At 47.1% G+C, this 24,056-nt stretch overlaps 1 protein-coding gene across 2 annotated transcripts in view; it reads left to right on the top strand.

The window, feature by feature from the left end:
• Socs7 (suppressor of cytokine signaling 7) overlaps positions 1–20,172 on the top strand; it is a 37,433-nt gene extending 17,261 nt beyond the window's left edge. For both annotated transcript variants that reach the window (XM_052756024.1, XM_052756023.1), the window contains 4 exons: positions 447–575; positions 9,950–10,085; positions 10,485–10,635; positions 15,026–20,172. In XM_052756024.1, coding sequence (XP_052611984.1) covers positions 447–575; positions 9,950–10,085; positions 10,485–10,605 — 386 coding nt within the window. In that variant the 3' untranslated portion in view covers positions 10,606–10,635; positions 15,026–20,172. The remainder of the gene's footprint in view (positions 1–446; positions 576–9,949; positions 10,086–10,484; positions 10,636–15,025) is intronic.
• Positions 20,173–24,056: the final 3,884 nt, after the last annotated feature.

The following is a 24,056-nucleotide window of genomic DNA, read 5'->3' as shown; positions in this document are numbered from 1 at the left end:
GATCCACCTGGCTCTGCCTCCCGAGTGCTGGGGTCAAAGGTATGTGCCACTGCCATCCGGCTAAAAATTATTTTTAAAAAATTTAAAAATTTAATTATTAGGCCAGGTGGTAGTGGCATGCACCTTTAATCCCAGCACTCGGAAGTCAGAAGCAGGTGGATCTCTGTGAGTTCCAGGACAGCCTGGGCTAAAAAGAGAAACCCTATCTCGAAATACCAATAAAAAAGAAGAATTTAATTAAAAAATTAAAATGTTCACACCAGCCTCCCAGATCATTTGAGGTTGTTTGTTTGTTTGTTTTAATTTTTAGAGTTTTGCTATATAGCCCAGTCTGGCTTTAACTCACATCTTTCTACCTTAGATCCATGAGTGCTGAGATGATGAGAATGTCTTACCACTCCCCACCAAAAACGTTTGTAAATTTACTCTTTAATTTTCCATTTCAGGAACCTTCAGCTTATGGTGCCATCCCAAGTTTGAGGATCGCTGTCAGTCTGTGGTAGAGTTCATTAAGAGAGCCATCATGCACTCCAAGAATGGGAAATTTCTCTATTTCTTGAGATCCAGGGTTCCAGGTAAAGCTGTAGTTACAGTGATTATTATTATTGTTGCTTTTTTGAGACAGGGACTTTTGTGTATTTCAGGATGGTCTTGAACGTTCTGTGTAGCCCAACCTGGTCTTAAACATATGGTCCTCTTGCCTCAGCCTCCTGCTAGCTATATTAACTATTAAACCTAACTTGGCTATGATCTAGTAATCTACTAGAATATCCCAGCCCCAAACAAAAGCCACAGCTGAAACTGTTTGACCTGGCTGTCGTAGGAACTCCTTTTCCTGCAGAGTCCACTGAATAATCCCAGCCCTTGTATGTTAATCTTACAATGTTCTGAAGAATGATTTCTACTTCTCTGACCACGTGAAGAAGAAAACCCAGGCATCTTGTACCATTTGACATTGAGATGGCTCCTTGCTGCTGTTACAGGTGTCTTGCCTCTTACTTGTGAAACAGAAAGTGAGAACTCTCATGTCACTTCCTCAGGGACAGGGATGTGAGAGTGGGCTCACAGAAAGGCAGTGAGTGGCCAGGCATCGGTGGCACACACCTTTAATCCCAAAACTCGGGAGGCAGAGGCAGGTGGATCTCTGTGAGTTCAAGGTCAGCCTGGTCTACAGAGCGAGATCTAGGACAGGGCTCCAAAACTACACAGAGAAACCCTGTCTCAAAACAAAATAAATAAAACAAAACAAAATAAACAAAACAGAAAGAAAGAAAGAAAGAGAGAAAGAGAGAAAGAAAGAAAGAGAAAGAGAGAGAAAGAGAGAAAGGCAGGCAGTGAGTGGTGAGTGAGTCCAGGAGGCTGGGCTCGGTTGATTATGAGGAGAATCGGCTATAGATTTGTCCATACTGGACTAACTGAGGAAGAGAAGGGGTGGTGGTGGTGGTGGTGCTGGTGGTGGTTTGGTATGTTGACATCCTACTTGTTGTTAAAGTCAAAGATTTCTCTCCGTTTGGGAGCACTGTCCTGTTCTTGCCTTCACCGGTGTGGTCACATAGCCAGCCAGCTCACTCAAGAATGTACCTGCCTAGTCTCTGTCAGAGGAGGCAGAGGAGATTGGTCTGTAGCATTGGGTAAAGAAAACTAACGGGCACATGAATGTGAGGAATTTGCAGGATACAAGCAGAACTTAAAGTGAGAGCTTCTTGCTTTCACTTTGAATCAAATTAACTTCCTGAGCAGGGTGCCAAGAAATTGCTCTGAAATGTAGGAGTTGCTGAGGAGCCTTGGGCAGAACATCAGGAACAGGATTGGGCCAGGTGACAGTGATGTTTGTATAATGGTGGTGATTTAAATAAGGCACGACAGGGTGTGAACTGTATTAATTCTCACTTCATTTGGTATTTGGTTCTGAGCTGCCAACACCATGGGGGCGCCTGCATTTCTCTTAGTTGAAGGAAAATGCTAGAATTCTTGAGGATTGACTCTGCTTAGCAATTTTTAACATTTGTGGATATGATGGATATTTATTTGACAAACATTTATTTGTAACTCAGTATAAAAAGTAAGCCAGTCGCTGCCCTCAGGCAGCTCATAGTCTTAAGGAGTGGGTGGGAGAAAGACAAAGGGGGAAGGACCCGCAAGCCTGGGAGTGACTTTCAGGGATGGAGTAATGAGCTCTGCTTGTGTGAAGTAGGCAGTCTCAGCAAGACGTCCTACTGCTCTGGAGTGTCTGCTTGCAGACTGTTGAGAGACTTGGTGGACTCCTGGCTCCACCAGAACAGCTCTTTTTATCCCACAGATGTGCTTCATCTTCAGAAATTGCAGCTGAGATTTCTAACATTTTACATGGGCTAGAGTTTGTAGTATTTGCTACTGTTTATTGAGTGCCTGTTATACACTTAAGTGGTAGGTCAGGTTTCTAGTTTACATATCTCTTAATTCTTTTAACCACCTCAAAGTTAGCTAATTGATTAGTCCATTACAATTTTAGATAATGGAACTCGGCATTTAACTCAGTTGGTGGATTGCTTGGCCAGCATGCATGAAGCCCCAGTCCCAGCACAGCATAAACTAAGTGTAGTGAGCAAACTTGTAATCTTAGCACTGAGGATGTGAACTGAACCCAGGGTCGTGGGCGAGCTGGGCAGACTCTGTGATGGAATCACATTCTCAGTTGTCTGTCTCTCTGTCTCTGTCTGTCTCTGTCTCTTTGTGTGCGTGTGCATGTGTGTGTGTGTTTGCTTTGGGAGGTATGTCTCATGTATCCCAGGCTGGCTTCAAGCACACTATCTAGCTGAAGATGAACTTGTGATCTCAGCACTCAATGTGTAGCCCAGACTAGTCCTGAACTTGTGTCAATCCCCTTGCCTTAGCCTCCTAAGTACTGGAATTATAGCTGAATGCTGCCATACCCTGCTGGGACAAGATTTTTAAATATAACAAGTTCAGCACCATAGAATGAGACTCTGCCTCAAAAATATTTTTTTTTTTTTTTTTTTTTTTTTTTGGTTTTTCGAGACAGGGTTTCTCTGTGTAGCTTTGCGCCTTTCCTGGAACTCACTTGGTAGTCCAGGTTGGCCTCGAACTCCCAGAGATCCACCTGGCTCTGCCTCCCGAGTGCTGGGATTAAAGGCGTGCGCCACCACCGCCCGGCTCAAAAATATTTTTAAATAAAATATTGTTCTGTCTGGAATTTACCTATTGTAGCTCCATGGTTACAATATGGCTCTCTGAATATCCTGTAAAATCATTATTGGATCCAAAGATGGACTGATCCAGTTGGGATGTTTGGAGGAGGAGGGGTACCCACACCACTTCCTTAGGTATAAGGAGAACACCATACAGGCAGAGCTTGAGCACTGTCAGCTGCTGCACAGTTTTCCCCCATGACCTGATCGACTTCCCTCTTTATTGTTAGTTAGGACTCTCCTTTTGATTTTCTTCCCACCCCACCCCCCACTGCCTCCTAGGCAGTGTCCTATAGCCCTTACTGACCTCAGACTGACTATATAGCTGAGGCAGACCTTGAACTCTGATTCTCCTGCCTCAGTTAAAATAATCAGGATTATCCTACACAGGCATGCTCAAGGCCCATCTCCTGGGTGGTTATAAATCTGTTAAAGTGACCATGCTAACCGTGCTCATGGCCATGCTATATATAATATAAGGCTTGGTTTCAAGCACCTTTACCCACTGAGCTACCCTGCTGACCCATCAACACTTTTTTTTAAGTCCAAAATCTTTAACTGTGAGCTCCTATAGAATCAAAGAAGCCATACACTTCAATTTTCAAGGGCTCCAGGGCCTGTGAGCTTAAGTGAACCTGGGTCTTCACAAGATGGGCCTCCAAGGGGTAAGATGTTCCCTCAGGATCCCTTTCCTGTTGTGCAAGTGCAGATAGGATATCTCTGCAATGGTGCTGAGTTCTTTAACAGTCACAGCTGCTTTCTCAGCACTGGCCTGAATGCTCTCTTGTTTTGAAATGGCCTGTGCCAAACAAATTAGTCCATTAGCTTTCAACTTTTCTCAGGTTCTCAGGACATAAGCAGAATGAAAGCACATTCTTGGCTAAAACAGTACATTAATGGCCTCTAGCCCAGTTCCTGATAGAATCCTTACTCCCCTCAGAAACCTCATGAGTGGGCCCCCACTGTCCAAGTTTCCTCGGTATTCTTGCCTTCCAAGTTCCCACGAGAATGGCCTGTTAAGCTCTGCTTCCAGCTTTTTAAATACACAGTTCCAAACTCTTCTTTATTCTAGCCACAAAACAGGTTCAGTGACTTAAAGACCATATAACCAGGTTTATATCAGCAATGACCCCACTCTTGGTACCAATTTCTAACTTAGTTTCTTTTTCTCTTGCTATAGTAAAATATTCCGAAGCAATCTAAGGGAAGCCAGAGATAGGATTTAGTGGTTAAAAGCACTTGCTGCTTTAGCAGAGAACCTGGGTTCCAGTTCCAGCATCCACATGGCAGTTAACAAATGTCTCTAATTCCAGCTCCCTCTTCTGACTTCCTCTGGCCAGGCATGCATGTAGTGCACTTACATGTAGGCAGAACACTCATACACATAAAATAAAAATGAAAACATCTTTTAAAAAAAGAGTGCATACTGCTCTTGCAGAGAACTCACACTTAGTTCCCAACACTCATATTGGGTGTCTCACAACTGCCTGTGTGGAACTCCAGCTCAGGGGGCATCCAATACCCTTTTATGGGTTCCATGGGTGTGTGTATACTTGTGGTGCACATAAACTCAGACAGGCACACATGTACATGTACATAATAAATAAAAGTGAGTTCTAGGCAACCAGGGCTGTATAGTGAGACTCTGTCTAAAAAAAAAGAAAAAATTAAAACTACAATAAAAATAATATAAAAAGCAACTTAAAAGAAGTGTTTTTCTTTAAAAGATAAATTTGTTCTTATGATATGTGTCTTAGTTAGGTTGTTATTGCTGTGATATAACACCATGATCAAAAGCCACAGAGTGAGTTCCAGGACAGGGTCCAAAACTACACAGAGAAACCCTGTCTTGAAAAACCAAGGGAAAAAAAGCAACTTGAGGAGTGTCTTAGGGTTTCTATTGCTGTGAAGAGACACCATGACCATGGCAACTCTTATAAGGAAAACATTTAATTGGCTGGCTTACAGTTCAGAGATTTCGTCCATTATCATCATGGTGTTGTTGCTGGATCCTAATGGCTCCCTCAGGGGAAGGGGTGAGAAGGTGCAGTGTCAATGACACAGACATCATTATTCAGTAACGGGGAAGTTCTTACATACCCTCCTCCCAGCACCCAAGCCGTGTCCTAATCTGGTGGCATTGCGTGATCATCCCTCATTGGCTGGGCACGATCAATAACTCCGACAGTGCCTGTTGCGAGGCCCTCAGGTAGACTCGACATTATTTGAGCCAATTTCCTCAACCCTATGGGCCTGTCCTACTACATGGTGGGACATGGCGTTGTGCAGGCAGACATGGTGCTGAAGAGATAGCTGAGAGTCCGGTATCTTTGGCAGGCAACAGGAAGTGATCTCAGACACTGGGCGGTATCTTGAGACCTCAAAGCCCATCCCCACAGTGACACACTTCTCCAATAAGGTCACACCTACTCCAACAAGCCACACCTGATGTGCCAGTCCCTGTGAGCTTTTGGGGGCCAGTTACATTCAAACTACCACAGGGAGCAAAGCGTTTGTTTGCCTTACCTATCCTGAGTCACAGTCCATTGAGGAAAACCAAGGCAGGAACTCAAACCAGGTGGGAACCTGGAGGCAAGAGCCGATGCAGAGGCCATGGGGGAGTGCTGCTTACTGGCTTGCTCCTTCTTATGGCTTGCTTAGCTTGTTTTCTTATAGAACCCAGGACCACCAGCCCAAGGTTGACACCACCCACAATTACACCCCCCCCCCACCCCCCCCCACCCCCCGTCAGTCACTAATTGAGAAAATGCCCTATAGCCAAAGTAGTTTGCCTATACAGCCCAATCTTATGGAGGCCTTTTCTCACTTGAGGTTCCCTTCTCTGATATTACTCTAGCTAGGGTTAAATGGACAGAAAACTAGCCAACACAATGTGTATGGGTGTTTTGCCTGCATGTATGTCTGTGTACCACATGTATGCTTGGTATCCAAGGATGCCAGAAGAAGATATCAGATCCCCTGAGTCTAGAGTTAGAGAAGGTTGTGAGCTGCCATGTGGGTGCTGAGAATCGAATCTGTGGAAGAGCAGCCAGTACTTGTAACTGCTGAGCCATCTCTCAAAAGAGAAAGGGTTCATTTTAGCTCACAGTTGAGTCCGGTAATGTAGTCCATCATGATGGGAAAGTCAGGGTAGCAGAGGCTTGAAGCAGCTGGTTGCGTTTTCTCCATAGCCAGGAATAGAGCAATAAACTCATGGTGCTGCTCAGTTCCCTTTCTGTATTTACAGACTGGTGGGTGGGTCTTCCCCCTCACAGTAACAAGATGGCCCTCCACAGGCATGGTCAGAGAGAGGCCCATTTCCTAGGGGACTAGATCGATCAAGTGACGATGAACACTGACAACAGCTGTACACTCAGGACTTTGGCTTATTTCTTTTTAAACTTCATTCATTCATTTTGGGGTGCTGGGCATCAAACTAAGGCCTTGCTCATGCTAAGCAGGTGCTCTACCACTGTGCTATACTGAGTACCTCCACTTGGTTCATTTTTCAACTGGATATATATTATTGTTATTATTGAGTTTTAAGAGTTCTTTACGTAGTCTTTTTTCTTTTTCTTTTCTTTTTTTTTCCTTTTTTTGGTTTTCAAGACAGGGTTTCTCTGTGTAACAGTCCTTGCTGTTCTGGAACTCGATTTGTAGACCAGGCTGGCCTCAAACTCACAGAGATCTGCCTGCCTCTGCCCTGTGAATGCTGGGATTAATTTGGGGCAGGGTCTTTATGTAGGTCATGCTGGCCTTGGCCTTGAACTCAGAGACCAGTCTGCTCTACTTTCTGAGTGGGTGCATCACCATGCCAGGACCTCAGCTGTGATTTTTCCTTTCTTGATGCTCGCCTTTGAAAGGCAGTTTCATGTGACATATTCCTCTGCTGACCTTGTATTGCCTCACTGTGAAGTCATAAAAACAGTGGGACCAGGCAAGTGTGAACTGGAGCTTCCAAAACCAGAAGCCAAAGAAATCTTTCCTCTTCCAAAAATTGACTCTTTTGTGTTACTGATCTCCCATTTATCCCCCCTCCCTCCCTCCCTCCCTTCTTCTTTTCCTCCCTCCTTCTCTTCCTCCATCCCTCCCTCCCTCTCTCCCTCTCTGTCTCCCTCCTTCCCTTTCTCCTTGTCTGCTTGCTTCCCTGTACTTGGGAGGTAGAGGTGGAAGGAGCCCAGCCTGGACTATATGAGCAAAACAAAACAAAACAGAACAGAAACCCGAAGAAAGGGGCTGGAGTGATGGCTGAGCTGTTAAGAATGTTTGCTGTTTTTGAAGGACTAGGGTTTCTCTTCCCAGTGGCTTACAAATGCCTGTAACTCCAGCTCCAGCTCCAGGGGCTCTGACACCCACGTCTGGCCTCCTAGGAGTGGAGGCCATAGAGACACACACAACACACACTAAAAAATAAAATTTAGCCGGGCGGTGGTGGCACATACACTCGGGAGGCAGAGCCAGGCGGATCTCTGTGAGTTCGAGGCCAGCCTGGGCTACCAAGTGAGTCCCAGGAAAGGCGCAAAGCTACACAGAGAAACCCTGTCTTGAAAAACAAAAACAAAAACAAAAACAAAATTAAGTAAAATAAAATTAAAAAAAAAAAAAAAAGCCAGCCACCTGGATGGGGGAGGAAGACTAAAGACCTTCAGAACAGGAGCCTTGGTCTTTCAGGGTGAGGTGTCTAGCAGAGGTTGGTCATGCATAAATCAGCACTGGCTGAGATACCCTTTCCCAGAGGGCAGATGCTCAGAGGAGCCACCTAAGAAGAACATTTCTCCCAGGGTTCCCTTTGCTGTGGCAGAGCCACCCCATGATCTTCTCTTCAGGTGGAGCAGGTGCTGAAGGCGGGCTGCTTTGAGTATTTTCTAACCAGTTGTGTCCGCAGTATTTCATTTTTTTTAAGTTTTTTTTTTTTTTTATGTATGAGTGCTCTATCTGCATGTACACCTTTATGCCAGAAGAGGGCATCAGATCCCACTGTAGGTGGTTATGAGCCACCATGTGATTACTGGGAATTGAACTCAGGTCCTCTGGAAGAGCAGCTAGTGCTCTTAACCACTGAGCCATCTCTCCAGTCCTGTCTGCAGTATTTCTTTGAATAGGACTGTGGCTAAGAAAAGAATTCCTAGCTGGGTGTGGTGGCATATGGCTTTAATCCCAGCACTCTGGGATGCAGAGTGGATTTCTGAGTTTGAGTTCAGCCTGGTTTACAGAGCGAGTTCCAGGACAGCCAGGGCTACACAGAGAAACCCTGTCTTGAAAAACCAGAAAACAGCATTCCTTCAGTAACTTTTCAGTCTTGTTTTCAGTTTGCTTCTCTTACTCTCCATAGTCCCTTCATTTACAGAAACAGGACATTGTTCTTTCATTTGAACGTGTTTCAGTGACCTGCCATTCTTGGTGGGTTCTGTGGCATTGACTGTGGGAGTTGGGCTTCCCTAGCACAGAGCTTGCTGATCCATGTGGGGGTGTCTGCTGTGGGGCCTGGCAGGCTCTTGAACTCAGCTTGCTCAAGCTGCTCTAGTTCTCTCAGAAGTATCCTCATCTTTGTTCCTGTGACCCAGCCTCGTGCTTCAGGGGTGGGAAGGAAGGCAGCGAGGGGAGGAAGGTGCAGAGCTGGCCTGGCCTGGAAAGACAGGTGCAGGAGTGGTGCCTTTGACACCAGCTCCACCTCCGCCTGCCCTCCTTTCTGCTTCCAGTTGGAATCTTGGGGTCCTTCCCGAGCTTAAATGCTCTACACCAGCACTGCTACAGACAGGGCTTGTAGTGAGGCTTTCTTTCCCACCAGCCAGCTCCCAAATAATGACACAGAGACTTATTAATTCTGAAAGCTCGGCCTTGGCTTAGGCTTCTTCCACTAGCTTTATAACTTAACCCATATTTTAAAATCTATAGTCTACCACGTGGCTTTTACTTCTATCCCATTCTGTATTGTATGTCTGACTCATTCCGAATCTCCATGGCCTCTCTGCCTCTCTTCTTCCCAGAGTTCTCTCTGCCCGGAAGTCCCACGTAGACCTCCTGCCTAGCTGTTGGCCATTTAGCTCTTTATTAAACCAATCCAGAAGGCATCTTGACAAAGACACATTTTCACTATGTACAAAAAGATTATTCTGCAACAAGGACTAAACTTCACCGCACATCCTTTGTGGTAATAAAGGCTATTCAAGCCATGGTACCTCTGAACATCCTGAGCCCTGGTGTTCAGGATACTGCTAGATCATACTGAACAACCATCTCCCATTCCCAATAGCTCCGTAGACTTGGGTTCTTGTCCTTTCCTGAGAACCTCAGGCCTGTGCTTGGCCCTTTGACCCCAAGGAGTCTTTAGCTTGGCCTTGTTTTTTGGGCTGTTCTCCACAATTAGGAGTGATTCTGGTAGCCAAGTGTGGTGGCTCACACCTATGGTCCCAGTACTCAGGAGGCTGAGGCAGGAGGATTGCTCTAGGTTGAGGCTAGCCTGTCTATATAGTGAGTTTCAATTTAGCCTGTGCTATGTAGTAAGACCCTGTCTGGGAAAAAAACCAAACCAAACCAAAATGTTGCTGGGGAGGTTAGCAGACACTAAATTCCCTTGAGTAGACTATGGTAGTAGTACTTCACAGATGCTGTCCACAGCCCTTTGGGGGGGGCTTTTGTACAGCGTACACATGAACTCTAAAGTAGCCCCACGACAGCCCCACATTTCTCTTCCTCGGGGAGCTGTAGTTAGTTGTGTTATTATTCTCTCTGAGGAGTTTCCTTTGTTTTCATTCTTGAAGGCCTGCCACCAACACCAGTACAGCTTCTCTATCCAGTGTCCAGATTCAGCAATGTCAAGTCCCTCCAGCATCTTTGCAGATTCCGGATCCGGCAGCTTGTCCGAATAGATCATATCCCGGATCTCCCACTGCCTAAGTACAATGGGGTCATCAGGGTTAGGGCAGGGTGGTGGGTTAGAAATGCCTTTGAAGCTTGCAAGTTGCTCCCAGAGGCCCAGCCCAGCATAAAATTGTAGGCAATGTTCTTTTGTTTCTCTGTGTCTTAGCACTTAGCACTAGAGCTGTATCATTGCAGCAGAAAGGGAGGAAGATAGGTATGTTGGCCTCACTCTGTGCAGGCCTTGGGCAGAGTGCAGTGCAGTAGAGTAAGGGAGACAAGTGTGTAAGGAGTGAGGTGAGAATTTGGTCAGGTTGGCAAAGGCTGTTCAGTAGTTGTAGCCGTATAAATGAATGGAGAAGAGAGGGTTCAGCAAGAGAGGTTTCTTAAAAGAAACAACCATCAATTTCCTGAGAAGTGTCCCCTTGCTTTTCACAGACCTCTGATCTCTTACATTCGAAAGTTCTACTACTATGATCCTCAGGAAGAGGTATACCTGTCCCTAAAGGAAGCGCAGCTCATTTCCAAACAGAAGCAAGAGGTGGAACCCTCCACGTAGCAGCGAGGGCCTCTGCTGTTCAACATAAAGGTAGGAACACCCTCCCTGCCTTTTTACTTCCTGAGTATATTTCTGACCTATACTTCTGACCCATGCATTTGTCTGATAATCGGTTCCCTAATAGGTACATACTTCATTTGAAGAAAAACACAACAGGCGTGAAGGCTTAAAGCAGTGGTTCTTAACCTTAATGCTTCGACCTTTACTATAATTCCTCATGTTGTAGGGATCTCCAACCATAAAATTATTTTCGTTGTTACTCCACAACTGTAATTGTGTTACTGTTATGAATCAAATGTAAATATTCTCGGAGATGGAGGTTTGCCAAAGGGGTTGCAACCCACAGGTTAAGAGCTCTTAAGTCTCTTACAGAAGACCCAGGTTCAGTTCTCAGCACCCATGTAGCAACTCAAAACCATCTGTAACACCAGTTCCAAGGGGTAGGGTGCCCTCTTCTAGCCTCCATGGACACCAGGCAAACATGGGGTACACATACATATATGCAGGCATATATATATGCAGGAGGGGTGGCATAGCATAAGATGAGGAAGGCAGACACAGTGACTGCAGATGTGGCTTCTCATATGTGTTATAGCTGATCTCCAGGATACTGCATGCATGATACAGAAAGCAAGAGCCCAAAGGGTAGGGGATAAACGTGAATAGAATTCATGTATGCCTTTATTTTCAAAAGGCATGATTTTAGTAAGAGTTCCACTGAGGCCCATAGCTTGAGATGGGGGATGAGAAAAAGCAGCCTGCCTTTTCTCAGCCACCACAAAGTAAATGTTCAAAGGGATAAATTAGACTGGGCAAGGTGGCACATACCTGTAATCCCTGCATTGAGGAGGTAGAGGCCACAGGATCAGAGTTCACGGTTGACCTCAGCTACATAGCAAGTTTGAGGCCAGCTTCATGAGACCCTGTTTCAAACTCTACCCCCCAACACCAAAATTTAAGTAAGTAAGTAAGTAAGTAAGTAAATAAATATTCTTGGAGATGGAGGCTCAACAGTTAAGGCCACATACTGCTTTTGCAGAGGACCTGAGTTCAATTTCCAACACCCATGTCCAGCAGCTTACAACCTGCTATAACTCCACCTCCAGGGGGCTTCAACAGTCTTTTCTGGTGTCTGAAGGCACTGTGCTCATGCACAAGTCCACACAGACACACACACAGACACAGAGACACACACATACACACACACAGAGACACACAGACACACACACACACACACACACACACACACAGAGACACACACACACAGACACACACACACAGACACACACACATACACACACACACACACACAGACACACACACACAGACAGACACACACACACAGACACACACACACACAGAGACACACACACATACACACACACACAGACACACACACAGAGACACACACACACACAGACACACACACACACAGACACAGACACACACACACACAGAGACACACACACAGACAGACAGACACACACACACAGACACACACACACAGACACACACACACAGACACACACACACAGACACAATGAAAAAGAGAAAGAAAAGAATAAGTGAGGGAATGGTTGAAGTCGGAGGCCGTTTCCCACTGCCCTGCTGAGGTCTACTCTTTCTTTGTAAGTTGTTTTGAATACTGGTTTGTGTTGGAAATTCTTGTCTTTACTGGTAGTAGCAGTTGTAGTAGTGTGTGCATGTGGAGGTCAAGGAGTTCTCTCCTTTCACCTTTACATGGTAAATTAAGCTTAAGTCACCAGGCTTTCCAGGCAAGTGCCTTAAACCACTGAGCCATCTTACCAATCCTGTTTATTTATAGACAGTCTCATGTAGCTCTGGCTAACCTTGAACCCCTGGTTGTTCCGCCTGCATCTCCCCAAGTCCTGGGATTATAGGCATACATCACCATACCTCTGTGCCAGTGGAGTCTAGTTACTTGTTTATTTATTTTCAGATTTTATTTTTGTTTTAGTTATGTGTGCGGAGAGGTGGCACACATATGAGCACAAGTGCACATGGAGTCCCGAAGCGTCAGACCCCGAGAACCATATTCATGCCCCATGCAAGACCTGAGCTGATCTCTATGGTTTTCCTGACTGGGTTGGTTTTTGTTCTTTTATTTATTTGTGGTTATTGCTAGGGTCTTACTATGTCACGGTATACTACTATGTGTGGTCTCATTAGGTTATTTATTTATTTATTTTTTATTTTTTTTGAGATGGGATCTCAGTATATAGCCTTGGCTGGTCTGGAATTCAGGTTGACTTCAAACTCACAGACATTTGCCTACCTCTGCCTCCTGAGTTCTGGGATTAATGTCTGGGATTAGAAAGCTCGACCCCATCTGGCTTATTTAATACTAAAGTGAACACTGAAAGGCTGGCCTGAGTAGGAAGTAGAATTTATGGGACTGTTGCTTTTGGCCATGCTGGCGACTGCACATACTCACCCTCCATCCCAGGTCACCAGCCAGTCTGGTGTTAACCTGGAAGTTGTTTCTAAGCACTGAATCGGTCCTTCTCATGTGCTCCTCCATCTTAAAGTGGGAGCTCTAGTTGCTCGGCCTCTCTGCGCTTTTCCAGAGGAGTATGACACCTAGAGTTACTGTCCCGTGTTTTCTTCCTTGAATTTTTAAAATTTTATGCATATGGCTGTTTTGCCTGTGTGTATATATATATATATGTACCACATTTATGCCTAGTGGCCAGGGAGGCCAGAAGAAAGGCATCAGATCCCCTAGCACTGGAGTTACAAATAGTTGTGAACTGCCATGTGGGTGCTCTGAGGAGCAGCCAGTGTTCTTAAAGGCTAAGCCAGTTGTTCAGCCCCACTATTATGTTTTCTACCGAAGTAAACTTAGTGTGTGTCTCCTGGGCTCTGGAAGTCCTAGATCCTGTTTTCTGGAAAAGCAGGAGAGCCATGCTAGTAAGTATTATCAGGGGCAGAGGGAAAGACAGACAGAGACCAAGAGATGGTTGCTTCAGAATGCTGTGGAGCTCTGACTTAAGGGTTCTGGTCTGGATGTAAAACTGCTCAGATCTTTAGTTACATGCAGGTTGTGTGCCTTGGAAGTGATTCCTAGCATATCCAAGTACTTAAGCATAGGAAGAGTTCTTTGTGTAGTGGCCTTACAGAGAACATTAGGGCAGGAGCTGGGTATGGTGACATGTCTGTAATCCCAGCACATGGAAGATAAAAGCAGTAGGGTCTGTTTCCTTTTTTTTTTTTTTTTTTTTTTTTTTAAGGTTTTGTTTAATTATGTTACTGTGTAGGAGTGTGTAGACATGAATGCAAGTACTTTGAAAGGCCAGAAGAGGGTGTCAGATTCCCTGGCTCCGGAGTTACAGGTACTTGTTAAACACCCCCCCACACACATCATGGATACTGAGAACTGAACTTGGATCTTGGAAGAGCAGCAAGTGCTTTTATCCACAGAGCCTTCTCTCCAGCCAGGACCTCCATTTCCATGAGACCACCCTGGGCTTTATAGCAGGTGGCTATCTGCTGAGCCATCTCACCAGCCCAAAAGACTTTTCTTTGGAGATGAGGGCAGGCCTAGAACTCAAAGACCTGCCTACCTCTCCCTTTTGAGTGCCACCATGCCCAGCCACCATGCATTTTGTATCAAGATCCTATCTCAAAAATAAAAAGATCAGAATGGAAAGGTTATAGGGAACTAGAAGCATCTACTGGACTCTGCTCCTTTTTTAAAGTATTTGTGTGTGTGTGTGTGTGTGTGTGTGTGTGTGTGTGTGTGTGTGTGTGTGTATGCACCTTTTGATTTAATGTACACCTATGCATATAGAAGCCTGTAGAGGCCAGAAGGTGGCTTTACGCCCTCTGGAACCAGAGTTAATAAGGGTTTATAAGCCACCATGTGGGTGCTGGGAACCGAGCTCAGGTCCTCTGCAAAAGTAGTAAGCACTCTTAACCTCTGAGCCATCTCTCCAGCTCCCTATTGAAAAATAATAGGATCTTTCAGTTAGAACATGATTTCTGTGGGTGTTGTGCCCTACAAGAAACCCACAATTAATAGGAGCACGTTCAGAAGGCCTCGGGTGTTGGGATTCCAGACATCATCATATGGGAGGACAAAATAGGACTGAAAATGCAGTTAACCCAGAGAAGAGTGTTAGGGTGGGCAGCTGAAAGAAATCCTTGGGGGTTTTCCCAGGAAGAGTGTTCATGTCCTTTGTGGCTTTGTGAGACAGAACAAGGACCAAAAGGAACAGAGGCAGTTGGCACATCTGCTGTTACAGTTTTCGCGGAAGCATCTGGTTGTCCGGCTGCCATGCTGCTCTGAGACTGCTCTTCTCCTGCCCACAGTGGCTGCCCTGTTCTCTTCTCACCCCCTTTGGTTCTCTACTGTGCTTGAACTGTGCTTTTGTTCTGTTTTGTTTCCCTTTTTACCTAGGCATATTGGGTGCCAAGCTCCAGTCTGAAGAACCAAATGAACCTACCACAAAAGAAGAACTTGGCAGAAAGAGAGAAGAGAGAGGGTTGTGATTCCTGGCACAGACTTTGGTTCCCCTGCAGCTCTGGGGCTTGGAAGAAGCACACAACCATCCTCCAAGTGGGGCTCCCTGTTCTACCGAACCCTGTGCACCCCAGAGATGAGCTCCTTGGAAAACTGGAAGAAGTCTTAACACTGTTTCTTTTCAGAAGTTATGTTTTGCTATTTACATTTCTCAGTGTAGAAAACTCAGTTGAAGGCAGCTGGGGTTTATACCCATTGAGTTGAAAGTGGTGTTGGGATGAGCAGGTCAGGGGAAGGGGAGGGGAGGCTGGCGGTTCAGCTGGCGCCAAAGGCAGCCTTGAAGTCTTCTTCTCTGTGAACCTGGAGGAGGGCCAGGAGCCAGAGAAGCAGCGAGGGATGGGATTGGTAGCTTCTGAAGATTCTCGTCTCCAGCTTCAGTAGGAGAGGAGAGAAGGGGTGGAGGGTGAGAGAGACCGGCTGTCCTGTGTGCCGGGGGGAGGTGACCCCACTCCTTTCCTGTTCAGGGTTACAAGCCTGCTTTCAGAGTCGCCTCTCATGGATCGGTGTTCATTTTGTTGTGCTCAGTTCCTTAAGCTCAGAGACCCGAGGCAAACCCCCTCCGTCCTCACCCCTTCCCTCAGTAACTGCATTTCACTTGGCTTATAACAACACTCCTATTGCTTCCGCCAGCTGTCCAGGCAGTGGTGGTTCTTGTCACCTGGGCTGTTCAGAGCTCCAGTCCTAGGCTGCTGAGGTTAATGGAGCATGCTTCCAGGTTCTTCATGGCAAAGCATGTCCATGGCTGAGGAGCCGGTGTTACTCCATCTGTCAGCTAGCGAGAGGAAATGTGGAGGAAGTGAGAATCAGCTATTGTGTCTCTAAAGGAGCCTTCGTGTCTCAGCCTTAATGGAGAGAGAGCATCGAGTCTCACAATCATAGATTAATCACCATCGTCCCACCTCTGGGATGGGAGGTGGCAAGGGCTTCCTCATTTTCCCATGTTCATTCTTGCAACACGGCCATTTCCTGAGTCAGACCCCATTGCCCTTCCTTTACTGGGAAGTCTGTCAGATGCTAGTTTGAAAGTTGCCTGTTTTCCAGAGGGCTGTGGAGGAGGAAAGAACTTCAGTGCTGAGCTGTCTCTGTGTCTGAGGCTGGCCATGGCCAGTCATAGGCTCCATGAATTTGCTCTCCTAAAGAGTTCCTCTGGGAGAAGTAAGTAACTGTCAAGATGGATGGTGGAGCTGTTGGGTCTTCCTTACCCTCCTGTAGTGTCCATATGACAGCCTTTTGAGTTCTCTCTGCTTGTATCTGCCTTATATAACAAACTGAACATCAGGTTTGGAGTTATGGATGGTTCAGGGTGAAGCCCTGTGGGCTCCCTCTGCATGGAGTCAGTCACCTCCTTCCTCCTTTAGCTAACCAGAGAGGAAATGTGCTTCCTTAGAAGACTGTAAAGAAATGAACCGTGTACGTACGTGTTTTCTAGCCCACTTGTGACAGGGCTCATGGTCCTCTTTTCCTCCTTGATGTCATATTACCAACAGCATAAGATCATGATTCAGAGATTGGCATACCTGTAATTTCTGCCTCTGGAGCATCCAGGTCACTCACCATCATACGTCCAGAAAGGGCCACTCTGCAATAGAGCCCCAAATCTAGAATCCACAGAGATCTTCAAGTGGTTACTATGTAGTTTGGAGGGATTCTGTCTCCAGTTTCAGCCACCCATAATTTAAAAGTAGTTTTCATCCTGTGTTTGCATGGCTCTGAGCTAGGTAGTGTGGAAGGACATATGAGGTAGAAGACAAGATCCCTTCCTTGAGGGAACTGCAAAGTGACTGTTGCATAGGAGGGAATTGGAGAGCGACTCATCACAGCAGAAGGTCAAGGACCATCTTTAAAGACAGAGTGGGCGTGATCAGGGTAGACCAGATGGTCTAGGAAAGCTCTGTGGTGATGGGGCTTTGGGTTGTAGGCGAGGGCAGTGTAACAGAGCACTCAAACTAATGTACAGAAGGAGAAGTCTGTGTGGCAAGTACGCAGCTGCCTTAAATAACAGCATCGGAGTCCTACTTGACTGCAGAGGTCTAGACTGAAACCTCCCAGTAGTTCATCAGGTCTGAAGGCTAAGGAGGCGTGAGGGTGTGCTGGAGGGCAAAACCAGAAGTCGGCAGACACCTTTGTGGTACCAGTGGAGAATGTATACTCAGGTGCAAACCAGACCTCCTGTGGAGCATGGGTAGCCTCGCCCTTTCTGTCCTGGGAAAGCATGTTGCACGGTGGACATGATCTGCATGTATGTCAGACACAGCCCAACTGGTCTGACCCTTCCTCGGCAGAGTGGGCTGCGGAACAGAGCACTGTGGGAGACAGCTCTGTGAGGCAGGGCTTGGCACCCGGGAGACTTGTGTAGAAGGGAATGTTTGGGGAGAGCAGTTGAGGCAGTTGCCTGGACTGCAGGCTGGCTGGAGAACGGCAGGAGCAAGGCCAGAAGTCAGCATTGGCCTTTGCCCTTTGCCCATGCTGGACAGTGCTAGTGGAAATGCAGTCCACGGAAGGGACTCACTTGTCTTTGGTCACAAACCAGGAAAGGCCATCACTTCTAGAGAACTGCTGTGGATTTCTGAGTTGTGGTGGGGAGAGTCACTGTTCCTTCCCAGCCGCAGACTATGTGACCCTCCCTTGTTTATAACTCATCTATTGTAACCTTCCTCAAGACGGATATGTGCCAGTGTAAGCTAGTGACAACTGCTGCTGCAACCTAGATTTCCTTGAAATGCATGTCTGTGCGGGAGCATAGGCATGGGAGAGCAGGGGCTTGGCTCGGGGGCCAGCTATCCTGATTTGACGTTTAGGCTGATGCCAGGGTGAAGTAAATGTAGATGGCAGTGCCAGCCTCTGGAAAAAGCTTGGAAGTGACCCCTAGTTCCTGTTTCTCTTTTCCCACTGTCACTTAGGCTAAGCTGTTGTTTGAGGCCAAGCAGGGAGTAGTGATGGGATGTCAACACATCCCCCTCTGATGCACATCCCATAAGGACTGGGGAATGACTCAGTCTAGCTCCAGGAAGGACCCCAGGGAGCCACCACCCTTTCAGCCTTTCCCCATGCTCCTAGAAGGGCATGGCCTGCTGGAAGTCCCTACTCCAGTGGGAAGTAGGGACAGGAGAAACTTCCCCAGGTAAGATATTTTCCTTCCCTGTTGCCTCTCCTGACCTTTGAGCCCAGGAGTCAGAGGTCAAGTCTAAGGAGCTGCAGCAAGGTCTGGAGATCTGTGTGTGAGTCCTCATTTGTAGAGGTCTTGCCTGCAGTGGGATGTTGGGAACATCTCCACTAGCGGGGACTAGGATTTGTTTTCCACTTTTAGAGTATGGCATGCCCCCTGTGTGGAGGGGAAGAGCTTTGAGTTAGACATTTTCCCTATGGGAATCCTCTTGGTTTGGTTTGTGGGAAGAAGGGAGTGGATAAGTGGTTTTTCTTTCTAGTCATCAGCACAGCTGTCCTCACTAAATTTGTGCTATTGCATACATACATGTAGCCGTCTTTCTTTTCACTGCAGCAGTGTTTATCAGTAGTTCAGATGATTTATTTGCTCCTGGGGAGTAAAACCTTTTTTATTAAAAAGAAAAAAAAAAAAGGAAAAAAAAAAAGAAAGAAAGAAAGGTGTGCCCCATTATGATAGCTGTAGAATTACTGGGCCACAAGAATCAAGTCTGCAAGTCCCCATGGTACATCCTGTTTTGGCATTGGAGCCTTTGTGCTAGTACAGAGTGCCAGGAGGCCTTCCTTGAAGCAGTGGAGAACAGCGTTTGGGGAGGGAGATGGGATGGAATCAGCGAGAGCTCTGGGACTCCGCACTGCAGTTGAAAATAGAGTGCTGGTTCTGTAATCTGCCAGAGAAGGGGCCTTTCTTCACATGCAGATTCCATGTGTCCTTGACCTTTCATTGCTTCCCGTGTCCTCTTGTCTTTCCTGTCCTTTGTCCTGTCCCTTCCCACTTCATCTACCTCCCGGAAAGCCAATCCTGCATGCTGAGTTTGTGACATGCCTTCACTCCCATTTCATCTTCAGAGGGTTTAGAGGGTCTCTGGAGCTGCTCCGGGCCCCACTGATCCTCCTCACAATGCCAAGAGGCGTCGAGAAGTCAAGGAAAGCAGCCAGCTGTAGCAGGCAGACAGCAACATTGGATCGCAGCTGGACTGCGATGGCCTCTGCTTCTGGAGACAGATAGGGAAACCAAGACATTCTTCTTCAGCCCACGGGGGGACCCTGCTGTGCACACTGCTCAGTGGACAGTGGGCTGCTCTGACCACTCCATCCCTGGTGCTCCTGAGAGGGACAGGCAAGATCCAGGCACCACTCTGGGCAGGCCAGACGTTGAGACGCCCACACTGGTGCTGCATGGCACAGGCACTTGTGCATTCTGGTAGTTTTTCAGAGACTGCGTGCTGAGGGGTGTCACTCTGGACTCAGTGGTTAGGGGGTTCTTCACCAGAGGGGAGCCATACCCCTGCAGCCACTCCGTCCTGCTTAGCCACCCCTGCCCTCCGAGCCAAAGCGTGGCCTGGTGTTTGTCTTCCCATTTAGTTTTCCTCCTTTATTCTCCCTTTTTGTGCTTAATTTATTAAAATAGTTGCTGTATAATTTATTTTCATAAAGTATAAAAAATAACTAAATGGTTAAAATAGACTTGCAGGCCAATCTTAAATGGGTGGGGGGTCTGGGGTGGGATGGGGAGAGGGAAAGATGTTTTGATATAAACAAAACAAATGCACTTTGGGTGTGTTTTGGTATTTTTCTGGGCATAGAGGGGTGGGTGTTGGGATGTCCCTGTAGATTAGTTCCAGAATGGGGTGTCTGTAAATACTGTATTAATAGGCATGTTTGACTCTTGTAAAGGGACATTAGTAGCTGCTGCAGGTCCTGTTTGGAAACCCTGTGTATAATTCCCGGTTTTTTGTAAGTGTCAGTGCGGGAGACATTTGACTCTTGTGTTTGTATCTCCTTTTTATGATTGCTGTACCGACCCATGTCTTTTTGGGGAGGGATGAAAAAAGATTTGAAATAAAAATGTTTAGAAATGATCTGTTACTGGGATTTGTGTTTTTCAGTCTCTCTCCTGACTCTTCATCTACTCTCGGGCATGGCAACCATGCAGAACACACCCAGTGCCATCTTTAGAGTTGTTGGAAAATTCCTGAGGCTCATGGCCACTCCCCAGATCTGCCTTAGAAAGTGCAGGAGCATTCCAGAGAGCCTTGGGGAGAGAGGGCAGGTGCCTGAAGCCTTCCTGTCTGGGTGTGGAGTGGCACTTTTATGTGGCAGTAGCCATCCTGGTGAGGCTAGCCAAAGGCTTCCTTGCTGCTTTTCCAGCCTGGCCCTCCCAGATCTGGGGCAAGGCTGTCACTTTGCTGATGGATGCAGGTGTGTACTGGGAACCACTAACCCCACCTACCCTTTTCCCTTAGTCTTCTGCTTCCTGCTTAAGGGGCCAGTGTGCTGCCTGGAAATAGTCTGTAGGTTTCCTGCTGAATTCTCTGGGAAGCCTCGTCACTGGGCTAGTCAGAGGCAGGCCTCTAGGAGTCTCTGCTGGCCCCAGTTCTGGAGATGCAGCTCTTGGGATGAAACTGGTCGTCTGACAGTGACAGGAATGCCTGAGTAAAATGTCCTTTGTTCTTGAAAGAAGAGGTGGCTCCACAATACATCAGCGGTATTACAGGGAGGCTTCACTAGCCATTTGGGAGCCCATCACAAGAGATCTTGGCCAGAAGCTCCTGAGCTTGGCAGGCCTCATCTAGGGTGGTACAAGTGTGTTCTCAGAGTTTACTTTCCAAATGTAGCACTAATTTTCATTGTTCTGACTCCAGATCACTCAACATGGTGAGGCCTGTTGGACTCTAAGCTTAGGAAAGCTAGATCTGGGTCCCCTCTGACTTGGGCCATAAAACCCTTGGAAGATGAGCATCCCTTTGTAAACTTGGGCACAAAATGTTCTTTACAACTTGAAACTACCTCTTAACCTCCTATGATCCTGTCCACTGTGGCTACTACCTTTTGTCTCAAAGGCTGTCCCGTCCCCTACCATGGCAGAGCTCATCATGCACGTGCTTGACTTACAAGTCCATGGCAAGGAACGGTGTAGAAGATCCTCCTGCTGTTCTATCCCATATCCATCGGTGGCCAGCGGGGACCTAAGGAAAGTGTTTCTCCATCTTTCCTCCTCCCACATCTCAGAATGAGCATCTTCCACCTCATGACTCTTCTGCATATTTGTGCCAATTGGACTCTGAGCACCCATAATTTTTCTCTGTTGTTCAGCCAAAAGCTCAGAGTTCATTCAAGCTCACAAGTGAGTTGTCATGTCATTGAGATTCCATCCCAAAGGATTCAGAAGGGTTTTTTTTTTCTTTTTCTTTTTCTGCACTGTTAACCTATACTCAGGTCTCCATAGAAGCTGGGACTGTTGAGGGGAAAACAAAAAACAAAAAACAAAAACAAAAAACCTTGCCATATGTGAAATTTGAGTATCCTCCCTTTTTATCCAAACAATTTCAGCAATTTCCCAAGTGGTCTTGCCTCCTGTTTTCCTGCCATCCTTTCAAAAAAATCTTCTAGGGGCTGGAGAGATGCCTCACTGGCTAACAGTACTTCTTGGAGAGGACCCAGGTTTGAGTTCTCAGCACCCACATGGTGGCTCACAACCATCTATAACTCCAGTTCCTGGGTCTGATGCCCTCTTCTGGCCTCCACGAGCACCAGACACACCCGGTACAGATATATACATGCAGACAAAACATTCATACACAAATCTTTAAGAAAATAATTCCTTCTAGCCAGGCATGCTGGCATATACCTTTAATCCCAGCACTAGGTAATCAAAGGCAGGCAGATCTCTGTGAGTTTGAGGCCAGCCTGGTCTACATAGTTCCAGAACAGCCAGAGCTACATAGTGAGACCCTGTCTGTTGTGAAGTATTTAACTATGTAAAGATGTGTTACATTTGTTTCTGCTGCATTTGTTTAATTATGTAAAGATGTGTTGCTGTTCCACCTTGCCTGCCTAAGGCACCTGATAGGTCTAATAAAGAGCTGAACGGCCAATAGCTTGGCAGACAAAGGATAGGTGGGACTAGCCAGCATAAAAAACAAGTAGGAGGAGAAATCTAGGCTCAAGAGAAGGGGTGGTGGTGGGGGCTGGAGAGATGGCTCAGAGGTTAAGAGCACTGGCTGCTTTTCCAGAGGGCCTGAGTTCAATTCCTAGTCAACCACAGGTTGACTCACAACCATCTGTAATGAGATCTGGTGCCCTCTTCTAGCATGCAGGCAGAACACTGAATACATAATAAATAAATCTTAAAATATAGATTAAACAGATGAAAACAAGAGGGAAGACAAAGCCATTCATAACTAATAACAAGTCTCAACGCCATGATTTGGGAGCTGGTTGGTGGCTCAAAAAGGAAAAGCCTGTTACACTTGTCTAAAAAAATAAAAAATAAAAAATTCCTTCTAGGCCGGGCAGTGGTGGCACACGCCTTTAATCCCAGCACTCGGGAGGCAGAGGCAGAGGCAGGTGGATCTCTGTGAGTTCGAGGCCAACCTGGGCTACAGAGTGAATTCCAGGAAAGGCGCACAGCTACACAGAGAAACCCTGTCTCAAACAAAACAAAAAAATCCTTCTAAAGCCACATGGAAGGGCCTGTGAGAAGGCTTAGCAGGTAAACATGCCAAGGCTGACTACCTGAGTTCAATCCTTGGAATATATATGGTGGATCTGGAGCCCACATGATGAAAAGGAGAAAACTGACTTCTGAAAATTGCCCTCTGACCTACACACAAACACACAGAGGGTACACAGTTAGACTGAGGGGGGGATAGCATCACGGACAGATTCTCCTGGCTGAAATCACCTCTGGGCTTTGAATAGGGGGCTGGGATGGAAACCAGACTGGACTGGAAGCAAGCACCTTTGGATGAGTTTTGAGCCGCAATGGTCAGGGGAGAACCCAGCATGTGTGAGGAGGCTAGAAGAGCTGCTGAGTGTGGTGAGCTGGGACTCAGGCTTGGCCGCCGGAGCTCTGGGCTGCAATCACACTGCCAACCCCTGAATGCCTGGCACCAGGTTGGATCTGCCCCAAGTGGTTGAAGAGAAGCCTGATCAGGACAGGGCACGCCCCTTTCTGATGCACCTTGTGGTTGCCAACTCCTACCTGTAACACTCAGGACTAGGGTTGGCCAGACTGAACTGAGCAGTGAACCTTCAACCGGGAAGGGAATTCCAAGGCAGCTGCTGGACGCAGGACAGGAACTTAGTGTCACCTGGTTCTGGGTGGGAGGGTGGGAGTGGACGAAGCCAGGTGAGCCTTCAAAGCTTCTCCTGCCACCTAGTGGCTGCTCTAAGCCAGGCCACCCAGCTGCACTCTCAGGCTGGTAGTAGTGGGTGAGGCTGGGATAAATATTCACAAACAGCGTCTCCAATCCTCCTCTTCTGCGGCCAGATTTCACCTTGGCCAGTCAGGGACCCTGGCTTGTCCCGAATCCTCTGCCTGACCATACATGAGGGACAAAACCCCTTTCTGAGGTGCAGAGAGAGCCATGTCTTCTAGACTCACTGGTGGTGTGCAGAGCTGAGGCCCACAACCCCACACTGGAGGGTGCCACTCTTACAGCCTGCCCTACTCTGGCTGGCTTGACGATGGCCAGTGACAGATGCTGGGACTCCCGCCCGGCTCGGCCCTTGGGTCTCCCCCAGCCTCTCTCCCCACCTCCTCTGGAGGATATGCCCTTTTTTCTCTACGATGACAAGGGACAACAGGCACCCCAACAGGCACCCCGAGGCCTGCTGGGGAAGGCCAGCCGGGCCTGTGCTACTCCTGGGCCTCCTGTCTAGCCCTCGCCTGGGGAGAAGGCTGCTTGCCCTGAGGTCTTCATTGCATCATGTCAAGCTCCTGCCTAGGAAGCAGCTGCAA

The sequence above is a fragment of the Peromyscus californicus genome, unplaced genomic scaffold (genome assembly GCF_007827085.1).
Source record: "Peromyscus californicus insignis strain IS unplaced genomic scaffold, ASM782708v3 Scaffold_3__1_contigs__length_106647218, whole genome shotgun sequence".
Taxonomy (NCBI): domain Eukaryota; kingdom Metazoa; phylum Chordata; class Mammalia; order Rodentia; family Cricetidae; genus Peromyscus; species Peromyscus californicus.
The sequence above is the reverse complement of the archived record's forward strand: the minus strand, read 5'-3'. Positions and strand labels throughout refer to the sequence as shown.